Source organism: Meles meles, chromosome 7, assembly GCF_922984935.1.
Source record: "Meles meles chromosome 7, mMelMel3.1 paternal haplotype, whole genome shotgun sequence".
NCBI classification, from domain to species: domain Eukaryota; kingdom Metazoa; phylum Chordata; class Mammalia; order Carnivora; family Mustelidae; genus Meles; species Meles meles.
This window is the reverse complement of record NC_060072.1, coordinates 38,124,174-38,136,520: the sequence shown is the minus strand read 5'-3', so window position 1 is coordinate 38,136,520 and position 12,347 is coordinate 38,124,174. Positions and strand designations below refer to the sequence as shown.

At 38.3% G+C, this 12,347-nt stretch overlaps 1 protein-coding gene across 3 annotated transcripts in view; it reads right to left on the bottom strand.

The window, feature by feature from the left end:
* The window catches only part of LIN7A (lin-7 homolog A, crumbs cell polarity complex component), a 124,596-nt gene that overhangs the window by 71,330 nt on the left and 40,919 nt on the right, over positions 1-12,347 (bottom strand). For all 3 annotated transcript variants that reach the window (XM_046010812.1, XM_046010813.1, XM_046010815.1), the window contains exon 2: positions 10,544-10,662. In XM_046010812.1, the coding sequence (XP_045866768.1) occupies positions 10,544-10,662 (119 nt within the window). The remainder of the gene's footprint in view (positions 1-10,543; positions 10,663-12,347) is intronic.

Below are 12,347 nucleotides of genomic sequence, written 5' to 3'. Positions count from 1 at the left end.
TCTGTTTTAATATCAGCAAGGGCACAAAGTTGCCGCCCACAGCACTTTCAAAAGCAAACAGAATTAAGCTCCATTATGGCAGAACAGACTTATGTCAAGACACCTGAGCTTCCTTCAAGACACTTCAAGTTGAATTTAGGTCCCACCAAATCCCGTGTCCTTAAGGCAAATAAAGTTATTTTTGGAAAGGTTGGCATCAGCAATGCAGCCTCTGTCAGCAAAGAAAGACGTTTGAAATCTTTTTTTTTTTTTTTTTCAATTTAAATAATCTATGCAGAAGTAACCTTTAAAAGAGTTTTGCAGTCTTTTCAGTTGCTCTAGTTCTTTCCCATGGTTAAACTGACAAGGCTTTCTCATTTTCAACTCTCTTTCCCCTCACAAATATCCTTGCTTCAGCTCTGGAAAGGTCACAAGTTTTCAGTTCTAATGTCTCCTTCCAAAATGGCAGACATTTGTAGCAGCCATCATACAGTGACTCTGGAATCTGATGACTAGCCTCCTTTTTACAGTCATTTTAGATGTTACTACAATAAAGTCTAGCCACAAATGAACCTCTCTTGTCAACCTGTTCTAAGATACCAGGAAAAATAAACCCAATACTTTAAAAATGAATAAATAAAGTGAAATTTCTGACCCAAGTTCAACCAAGTGCATTAACACTTATCCTTGGGAAAGCCAAAAAAACAAAAACAAAAACAAAACAAAACAAAAGAAAACTTTGACAGTAAAGAGAACAGTTTGCTCCATTTCTAAATAAAACCTTAGAAAGATATAGATTCTAGGCTATGGCTTTAGAATTATTGGGCCACTTTTCCCAGAGCAGGCAAGATATCTTCTAGGATAATTGTCAGTGTCTTTGACACTAATGCCTGCTGAAGTTGAAAAGTAATAAATCTCCATAAAAAGTAAAAGCTCCGTCTTCTTCTCCAGAGTAATCAAGCTGGATGTTGGACCCAGAAACTCCACATGTCACCCTACATGCACTCTGAATATGAAGAGTTTTCTCTTCCATCTGGAGTTTTGAAGAACAAAGAAACTTTTTACCGTTGGAGGAACTTGGGTCTTTAAATTACCCATGGGGTAACACACACACACACACACACACACACACACACACACACGGACTTCAACAGGACCATCAGCACTCACATGATAGATAAAAATCAGAGCTTTACCGATTTTAGTATATGTGCTGCCGAAGCGAGCACCAGAGCTTTACCGAAACAATCAGACTTTGCACCAACTGCATGCCAAACAGCTGCTATTTTCACCATAATGGGTTTCAAAATAGTAGCAAAATGTCAGAGTTCAGGAGTAGGTTATAGCAAATGAACAGAGGCACTCTTTGAGATTTTTGTTGTTCTTGTAGTTCTGAGCAACCCACCCGCTCAGACATTTCTCGAGTACCTGATTTGATCAAGCTTTCCCCAATTATTTATGGTTCCTTTGGCTTGGAGACGTGTCAAGACATGCTGGGACAAATACAAGTTTTGGTAAAGAACATAAAAATTCTCTATCGTGCGATGAATCTTCAGGATGCTCAGAAATAAGATTTATTGACTTCATGCTCTTCTTGGCAGGAAACATATCACACAAGAGACAATCTAGCTTTTGTGTCCTATCACATTTGGCAGTGCAAATAAAATCAAAGGAAATGTAAGAGCCATCAAGCTTTCTTTCGTCATCTGCCAACTTAAGCTAAATTCAATATGAACAGAAAGATACATGTAAACATATGTCAGACACATTTTTTGTTAATTCCCTTGAATGTAATACTATTCTAGATGCCATTATATAACAGATTGATAATTTTACATAAAGAACCCATGCCATTCTATCCATGTTTAAAGTAAAACATTAAAAACATTTTTCCATAAAACTTTTGCACACAAATGGAAGGGAATAAAAATAAGGCATATAAATATAAATTCTGTACTATATATACATATATGTAAGTATATAAATAAATTATTAAAGCATATAAATTTATTTGCTTTTACTTCACCTACAACATGAAGTTTATATGTGACAATAAGTTAAAAACTCTTGTGCAAAATGGGTCTAAAATATGACCATCCAACCTCTGCTATTGTTATAGGAAACTTCTTACATTATAACTGAGCTCATTGGTGGTTATTGCTAGTTATCTGTAATCTGTTACTTTTCACCCAGTGGTCCACATTGGTTATATCCCTTTCACTTTATCCTACCAAATAATAAATGACAAATATGTTACCCACTATTTTTTTTTCTTTTGTGGTTAACGATCACCAAGTCCTTAACTTCTTGTAGAATGACAGTTTCCAGATTCCTTACTACACTGGTTTATTCTAAAACCACTCCAGATTGTCAAGTTATGTCTTAAAATGTGAGCCTCCTATTGAGAAAAAGATTTTTCCCTTGTTTGGATGATTAATAACTACAGAACAATTATTCTTTGTATTATAACTAATATTTCTATTAGAACACAATAATATTTTATTGTCTTGTCACTAAAACCACTGATTTTTTTCACCAGAGTAACTACCATTTCTTACCTGCTTCTTCTTTTAGCTCTACTTTTAGTTATACTGTGTTAGTCAAAGTATTTTATACTTTTTAGTCTCATTTGATTTAACCTTCCCAACAGCCCCACAAAGTTATTATTGTCTTCCTTTATGTTAAAAAAGAGGATAAACCTGGGCGCCTGGGTGTCTCAGTTGGTTAGGCATTTGCCTTCAGCTCAGGTCATGATCTCAAGGTCCTGGATTGAGCCCCACATAGGGCTCACCACTCAGTGGGGAGTCTGCTTTTCCCTCTCATTCCCCCTCTGAGCTCTCTCTCTCAGTATCTCTCTCTCTCTCTCAAATTAATAAATAAAAATATTTGGGGACACTTGAGTGGCTCAGTCAGTTAAGTGGCTGCCCTCTGTTCAAGTAATGATCCCAGGACCCCGCATCGGGCTCCCTGCTCAGCAGAGAGCCCATTTCTCCCTTTCCCTCTACCTGCCACTCGGCCTACTTGTGCTCTCTATCTCTCTGTCAATAAATAAATAAATAAAATCTTTAATTGTTTTTTTTTTTTAAAAGGATACACAAAACCAAGAACATAGAAGTTAAGTAATGAGTACAGCAAGAGCATATAATTACAGGGCTAAGCAATGATTTGAGTCCAGGTTGTCAGAATTTGTTGTCAGTGCTCTGTAGGACTCCGTATTCTTGCCATTTTTCCAATACACAACACAAAGCCATGATTCCACATCAGTCTGCCACCCTTCATTCCTTCCTTCCTACCTATTTCTTTCTTCCTTTCTTGGTTGCTTCCTTCCCTCTCCCTCTCCCCCTTCTACCTTCCATCCCTTCCACTCTCCCTTCCTCCCACTCTCTTTTCTCCTCCTACGTATCCTTACTTCACCTTTTCTTGTCAGTACTGATCCATGTACATGTTTTCTTAGGGTAATTATAAATCTGTATTCTGCCATACCACCCACCATTAGTTTTCTCATAAAGCTGATTAAACTTACTGTCCACATTTTCATCCACACAGTAGATTAAGATGTACAGAACAGCACCAAAAACAAACACGTGTGTCATAATGGTATGTCCTAAATGGTCGTGGCATTAGGGTACAATGGCTCTGTTAATTTTGTTTTCATGATTAACATTGGGGCAATCAGTAAGTCTATTAGTCTTATGGGTTTTCTGAAATCTAGCCTAAAGAAGCTAACACTTCTCCCCCCACCCCGTTTTCCGTTTCCTGACTTACCAAAACACTGGACCTAGGGATAATTGCGGAGTCTACTCTTTAATTACAATAGCATCCTCTGATTGGATGCCAGACTCTGTACTATGTGACTTTACATACAGAATATCTAATCGTCACAATCACTTCAAGACTGATGGTATCATTCCATTATTAAAAATTAATGAATAAAATATTACTGAGGTCTGAAATAAGTAGCCAAGTTGGGATTCAAACATTGGTCATTGACTTGACTACAACACTGCTCTAATGATGTTGCTCCCATCCCCCGCCATCTGACAGAATGCATCACAGTGACAGTTAATATATTCCTGGTGGGAGGCCCTGTGGTGATAATTCCTAATCTATAGATCCCTTCAGGGAAAGAATCTCACTAGAGACTAAGAGCCATTGATTAGCAGACCGAAACGTTCTAAATATCTCTTCGAAGTGGCTTATAACTTTAAGTACATAAAACAAAGAAATCCCTTTATAAGGCAACAGTGTAAGACTTAGATGGGGTGGGAGGTGGTGCTGGAGGGTTAAGGAGCTCCACTCTCAGGGAGAAAAAAAAATGAGAATAGGAGCAAATGGAAAATAATCTAGTAGCAAAATCCATGACCTAAGTATCTCAATTTAAAATTAATGAGTCACCTAATGGGCATAGGTACTTATAGTGGTTATCAATTTCAATTTCATATAGTTTTAAAAAGGTTTACCCTAGCTTACCGAAAATAACAACATGGACTTTTGTTTTACAGCAGTTAAAGGGTTGCTTGCTACAGCTTAGAACATTTACCCAAGCTAAATTTGGCTTGATGGTTGTGTATTATCAGTCAGGATGGCTTGAATTATGTTGTGGTACTATAACCCCAATATCCTGGAGGCTTGAAGTAACAAAGGTGTATTTCTTGCTCAGGCTATGTGTTTGCAAAAGCTTGGCTAAAGCCCATATTTCTCATTTTCTCCCTCTGCAACCCAGGCTGATTGATCCTTTATCACGTAAAGCATCACTAGTCACATGGCAAAGGGGAAGGAACACAACATACCACGCACTGACTCAAAGGCTTCACCAAGGCAGTGGCACACATCACTTCCATTCACATTTTCTTCGCCAAAGCAGTTGTCATAACCACATCCTGCTTTAAGGAGTTTGGGGAAATCCAATTGTAACATGTGCTAAGAAGGAGAGGAGAACTGGAATGTTTTCCAACAATCCTACTGACTGTCACAGAAGGATTCCATATGGAGTTGGATTATTTTCTTAATCTACAGTTCTACTACTTTAGAGCATACTAGCACACAGCATCTGGTGACTGGCCAAGCAAGGCGGTCTTTGGTGACTATGTCATTTGGTTCTGCGTTTTTGGTTCTCACATGAATATGATAGTCATAAATGTGAGAGCAAGTCCTCGCCACAGACCACTCTCAGCAGCACATCAAATATCAGATCAATGAGCATATCGCCCTGGAAATCAGGAAGCCTGAATGTTGTAAAACTTGGAAGATGAAGATGGTAAATAAATTCATTCTGCTTTTTATTATTTTAGTTTCAGAAAGAATTTCTTTGAATTTTGTTGCAGAAATTGGACATCCCCTTAAAATATGACCACTCATATACTATTGATTTCTTTCTCTGAGGCACAAAAAACATGAAGTGTCAGGGAAATTTTCATCTCTTGGCAATCGAGCTATTTGAATTCAATTCAAGTTCACCCTTCAGTTCTCATGGGAAATTCTCTTATCCGAAGTCAACATTTTATAATCCCTATATTTCAACCCTATATTTCCTCATATTTCAATTTATAAACTTAGGTCACTCAACCTAAATTGTAGAGTGAGGAACTAAAACTTGAAGAAGCCACTTAAAATCCCAGAAATGGTCCTTACTGGGAATATCAGTACCATAAAATTTTATTTCATCTCTCATTCAAAAAGTTCTGTGAACTTTCTCTTGCCAGCCAGTGCCTCTCACTATGGGAGAGCAGAAGCATGTGGCAGTTCATTTACCAGCCATGGACTTCAAAATTACTTGCACAGAATAGGTGCAATTTAATTATTAATCAGGTCCTTTTAAGATCTTTCAGCAAGGGGGCGCCTGGGTGGCTCAGTGGATTAAGCCGCTGCCTTCGGCTCAGGTCATGATCTCAGGGTCCTGGGATCGAGCCCCGCATCGGGCTCTCTGCTCTGCAGGGAGCCTGCTTCCCTCTCTCTCTGCCTGCCTCTCTGCCTACTTGTGATCTCTCTCTCTGTCAAATGAATAAACAAAATCTTTAAAAAAAAAAAAAAAAAAAAAGATCTTTCAGCAAGATCGTGAGTGCTGTGAAGTGTGTAAACCTGGCGATTCACAGACCTGTACCCCGGGGATAAAAATACATTATATGTTTATAAAAAAAAAATTGGAAGGGGAGGCAAACCATAAGAGACTATGGACTCTGAAAAACAACCTGAGGGTTTTGAAGGGGCGGGGGTGGGAGGTTGGGGGAACCAGGTGGTGGGTAATGGGGAGGGCACGTATTGCATGGAGCACTGGGTGATGTGCAAAAACAATGAATATTGTTACGCTGGAAAAAATAAATAAATTAAAAAAAGATCTTTCAGCAAGAAAACACAGTATCAAGGTACGTGAGTACTGCAAACTACTATCTGTATTCTGTGGCTAAAGCTGTGTGTGGACTGGCATTCAAGTGAAACTCATTAATAGATCGATGTCTTTTTTAGTTATATACATAAATGATCTTGCTTCAGTCCTGAGCTTAACATGATTTTGTCCATCTTTATTAGAGATCACAGAAGAAGAGTTACGAACAGAAAACATCAAATGTCTTTTAATCATGCATTTGCAGCAAAAAACAAAATAAAATTTCATGAAACCATTCCTCCCATATAAATACTGCCCAGGGCCAAGAGCTGATTCAGTGGTTGCATCCAAATGTAAAGCAAAACATGGGATTGTAACAATAACTACTGTTACACTTGTGTAAGGCAATTTTAAAAATTGGCCATTGATTGTCCTGCCCTTTTTTTTTTTTTAAAGATTTTATTTATTTATTTGACAGACAGAGATCACAAGTAGGCAGAGAGGCAGGCAGAGAGAGGAGGAAGCAGGCTCTCTGCCAAGCAGAGAGCCCGATGCGGGGCTTGATCCCAGGACCCTGGGATCATGACATGACCTGAAGGCAGAGGCTTTAACCCACTGAGCCATCCAGGCGCCCCACCTTTTTTTTGAGCATAAATTGGATTTTACGGTCTTATTGACAATGACCTGTACCTATTTTTGCTCTGGTAAGTGCGACAAAGAGTAACGCCCCAGGAGTTCTTTGTCTTTTCTCTACCTGTCATGACAAATTCATAACTTTCACACTGGAAAGTATTAACTAGCAAAGATTCCTAAAAAATCAAATAATTTAATCATAGAGATTCTGAGCATAATTTGAGTAAGAATAATAACTGAATAATAATTGAATAAGAATCAGAATAAGAACTGAATAAGAAACCGTAACTTCAAAGGTTTCAAGGCAGTATAATAGTACCCAAGAAACCAAGAAGGAAAGGATCCTTGACTCAAAAAAATTTAATTTTCAGATAATTGCTGTTGTACATTGTCATACTTCCTAGCTGCCCTTTCCTTTCCTGCCTTGTGGATTCACCTGTCTGGCAACATGGGTTCATATTTTACATTTTTTATTGAAGACCTTTTTACTACATGGAGATACAATACAATTCTGTGGTTCAGAATTGTTGAATACATATTGCTATTTTTACCCTTACTTCCCAGTTAATGTAGAGTGACATAATGAGAATAACGAGGAACACTCCAAACTTAAGGATGAATGATATCATAAAACTAGTGTGGAATATGAGTCAAGATGAAGTGATGAAAACAATTTCTGTGTAACATGCATGGCCCTTCAGCACAAAATTATTTATTATTTTTTTAAAAGATTTTATTTATTTGACAGACAGAAATCACAAGTAGGCAGAGAGGCAGGCACAGAGAGAAGGGGAGGCAGGCTCCCTGCCGAGCAGAGACCCCCGATGCCGGGCTCAATCCCAGGACCCTGGGATCATGACCTGAACTGAAGGCAGAGGCTTTAACACACTGAGCCACCCAGGCGCCCCAGGACAAAATTATTATAAGGGCCTTACTGTGAACCTAAAATTGATCTCATTAGTCCAAATTTATAAAATGTAAAGCAGATAAATTACATCGCCTATTTCCCTCCGAAATTGTTGGACTGCCCATAGTTCAGTTACAGATTTCCGTGGATCACTAACGATACACACAGAACACTTTACCACAGATGGGGTTTGGAAGATATGTTTCTAATGCCAATATAATGTCTTCATATTTATTTTCTTTTTTACTTTTATTCTCTTTTTCCTTAACAAACTCTTTAAAGAAAAAGGGCTGTGCATTTGTTTGAACATATATCCATAACACAGTTACATCTCCAGACCCAACCTCTCCTCCAGGTTCCAGACCCCAGGCCTGCCAGACTCTCTACTTGGATGCCTGAAAAGCATCATCAACTTACTCTTGTCTACAACAGAGCCCTTGGACAGTCCAAATTTGGTCCACCTGCAAAGATTCCTACCCAGTTACGTAACCATTCATCCAACTGTTCAAGCTGAAACCTAAAAGGCGATTGAGACTTGTCTCTCTCATCTGTGTACCCAGTGCATGAACAATTCCTGTTAACCTGACTTCCAAAAAGCACACATTAAACCTGACGACTTACACTGTTAACCATGCAAGCTGCCATCGTCTAGCCTCTCACTTGATCCGCTCATTACTTTGTTCCTGGACTCTCTGATGTCTTCTCTTGCCCACACACTTGTATTCTCTCACAGCAGTCAGAAGGACCATTTTAAAAATCCAATCAGGTCAGGGCAAAACTCTCCAAGGGCTTTCTCCCATACTTAGAATGAAATCCACTGTCCCAACCTTAGCATGCGAGGCCTTACGTGATCTGCTCTCTGACTGCCTCTGGGAAGTCTGCCTTACTTATTTTACTGCAGACGGTCTGGTTTGGGGGATATTCCTTCCATGGACTCAGATCATTCTTGGTTTTTGCACTTGTGGTTTCTTCTGCCTGGAAAACTCTACCTCACTTACATTTGTGACATGTTCAGTTACTTCAATTAGGTTATTTTCTTACCACCTCAATTTAATAGAACTTTACTCCTACCTCCCCTAATCCTGCTTTATTTATTTCCATAGTTTTGACACCCTCTGACATTGTATTGCATATTTATTTAATCATATTCTCACTGGAAAGTAAATTCCATGAAGATAGATACTTCACATTGATCATATGCTAAACACCCCGTGAGAAGAGTTATACATTTGATGTGTCCTATCCTTCAGTTAGTTCTGTGGAAAGTAAAAGAGATGATAGAATATCTAAAAATGAAAAATCGGCCATCAAATCTCAGAGGAGTAGCACTCTGTGAAGGAAGAAAAGAGTGTGTAGGGGATCTAACCTTGATCTACAGAGTAACTACAGAAATTTACCTGAGTGGCCCACAGGGTTTTCACATAGCTATACCTTTCCCACTGAGCAGCCGCTGGCCAAGAACTCATACCACTTTGAGAAATTTCCTTTCAGCTTTTGGTTAAATCCACAGTTTTGAACTTGGAGACACAATTATGGTTATTTGCTTAAGCTGTGTCCATTATAAAGAACACTTCAATAGCGAACAACTTCACTTGATAAAGATTTAGCACAAGCCCAGTATAAGTCAAATCTCAGCAAAATCCAAATGGTAACCACACTGGACAGGCTACAGTTTAAGCTTGAAGTGAAAGAGGTTTTGTATGTCTCTATCTTAGTCCCCTAGGTCTTTCCTATGTGGTGACTATTAGCATTGTTGAGGCGAAAATAAGTGCATTAGCTACAGGTAGAATTGCAAGGAGAAAGGGAAGTTGATAACAAGTATTCCTTGTCGAGTGTATGTCCTCCACCAGAACAAACTCTCCAGATTGTCACTGGGTTCAACTGGCTTTGGAGGATGACAGTAGATAATTTATTATTGGGGGCTTCTGGTGGAGCAAATATGCTGGATTTAGGGACTTTAGGTTCTAAGTAATTATTAAATAATGAATTATTACTTAGAACCTGATGGGGAAGAAATGATGGGCTTACTTAAGATTATTTTGTTCAAAAAAACAATATGGCTTATACATCCCAAATGAACTCTATTGTAACCAATAAATGCATTAGTGGACTAGTCAATGCCACCACAAGTCAATACAAAATTCAGTCATTGCTACACACTTGTGTACGTTAGGCTTCTTGCAACCACCAGCGAGGAAAGCATTACAAAAATTTGTTAGAAGGGCATAGCAGTCTGTTCAGAGATTTTCCATTATTTCACTAGACAGCAATGTTTGGATAATTATAACATTAGTCCGTAGGAAGTAACTCTTCCAGATTTATCCAAGATTCAGTTGAGTGTCCTTTTAAGAAAAGCTCAACTCTCACGAATTATGACTATTTTGAATTGAATTTCCATATGACTGCATGTGGCCATGAAGTGACTTAAACTACAAGTAAGTAATAGTTACCTTCTGAGGCAGTGACCTCATCGGTACCATAAGGTCAACATTTGGTTTTACACGAATGTATAAATCCTGACTGGATCTAATTTAAGAATTTAGCAGACTAAATCATATTTTATCATCTGTCCAAGGAACTAAAAACAGAAAGCTTAAATGTAGCTCCAGTCTTAAATATTCAACTGTTTGTGTGGAAAAGACATGCTTTCTCTTCAGAAGACATATGGCTAAATATAAGTGATTAAAATTTTAGTGTCATACCTCTCGAATAGCAGTACAAAATTCACTCTGAAGCACTTTTTTGAGGGATTGTAGCTTGTGCACTGGTACTTCTCCAGATTCCTGTAGTTTTTCCAGTAATTCAATTGCTCTGGCAACATCTGAAAAAAGAAATCAAAATAGAGACATCTAGAATCAACTTATCTCATCAGCAAAGTACTATCATTCCAGATGAATGGTGCAATGAAAAACAAGTGGAATGAATTGCAAAATCACAACTTAAAATTCATAGCTTATTGATCTAATCTTTTGGTAAAAGTCATTTTAATTTGTTCTACACAATTCGTCACTGAATATGCCTTCCTCGGTGGCATTTCATGTATGTTATTTCTGTCACACACACTAGTTTGAATATTCTCTCAGCAAAGAAGAGTAGGAAACATGTCTTTTTTTTTTTTTTAAGATTTATTTATTTGACAGAGAGAGATCACAAGTAGGCAGAGAGGCAGGCAGAGAGAGGGGAAGGAAGCAGGCTCCCTGCTGAGCAGAGAGCCCGATGCGGGGCTAGATCCCAGGACCCTGAGATCATGACCTGAGCCGAAGGCAGAGGCTTAACCACTGAGCCACCCAGGCGCCCCGGAAACATGTCTTTTATTGAAACCCAATAACCAAATAAGTCCTGTCAATTTTATTTCTGAGATGCTGTTTGCAGTCTGGCTCTTCCTTCCCCATACTGTATTTATCACATCGGCAATTTTACATTTATTAGTGTCATGATTTGATCAATGTGCATTTCTTCCACTTACTGATAAACTCTTACAGGGTAGGAACTTATATAAGTTTGGTCACCTTTGCATCCCCAGAATCTGGTATAAGAGAGTGACTAAATATCTGATGGATTAATTAATTAACTAATGGGCTCTATCCATTTAACTGCTTCTCTATTATTCTAAGCCTTCATCATTATCTCTTCTCTGTTCAGATAGAGTCATTTCTTCTCCTCCAGTCTCTTCATAAGGTCCATAAGGTTATCTTCCTAAAGAATCTGATCATGTACCCACCTACCAACTTCTAGAATAGTACCAAGCAAAAGAATTTTCTGTAACAATTAAGTTAAAGGCTCCTCTTATACTTGACAACATCAAAAGTTAATGTATCAAGAACCACTGTCTTTTATACCCATAGCTTTAAAATTCCCAGCATGGTTCTGTACTGCCAAGAAAAAAATGATATGATGAAAGATCCTTTTAAAAATACTTATGGTGATCTCTTCTACCTGATGTTGTAGTCAATAGCTCAGTGAAGAGTCACGTAGGTATTTATGCATAAGATAGAGGGTTTTCAGTTCCTAAGGGATTAGTTCCAGAAAGCATCCCATATCCCTGCCATCAGATTTTAAATTCATCCATCCATCCACCCATCCATCCATCCACTAATTTGTGGTCCTATTAGACCAGGCACTAAGCTTGACAGTAAGAATAAGACACGCATCCCTTCTGAATTCACAGTCAAATGAGGAGAATATAACAGCAAGGCTACCTATAATAAAATCATTACCTCTTTGGAATTTAGGAGGGGTTAGCATACATGTATGTAGCTAATCAAAGAAAATAACCAGTAAGCAACTTTAATGGAGACTCTCCCTTGAAGTATTGCCAACTAATTGTCAATTGTGGCCCAACGAAGCAAAAATCATGAAATCGACACAACACTACCAGTTTGAAAACTTGGTCTTTTTGTACATAAACTGGAAGTCAACGTAGTCAATTGGATAATACCAGCCATATTCACAATCAGTAAGTTACCAAGCTAAGAATTTCAATCATTTTTTACTGCACAGAAGACT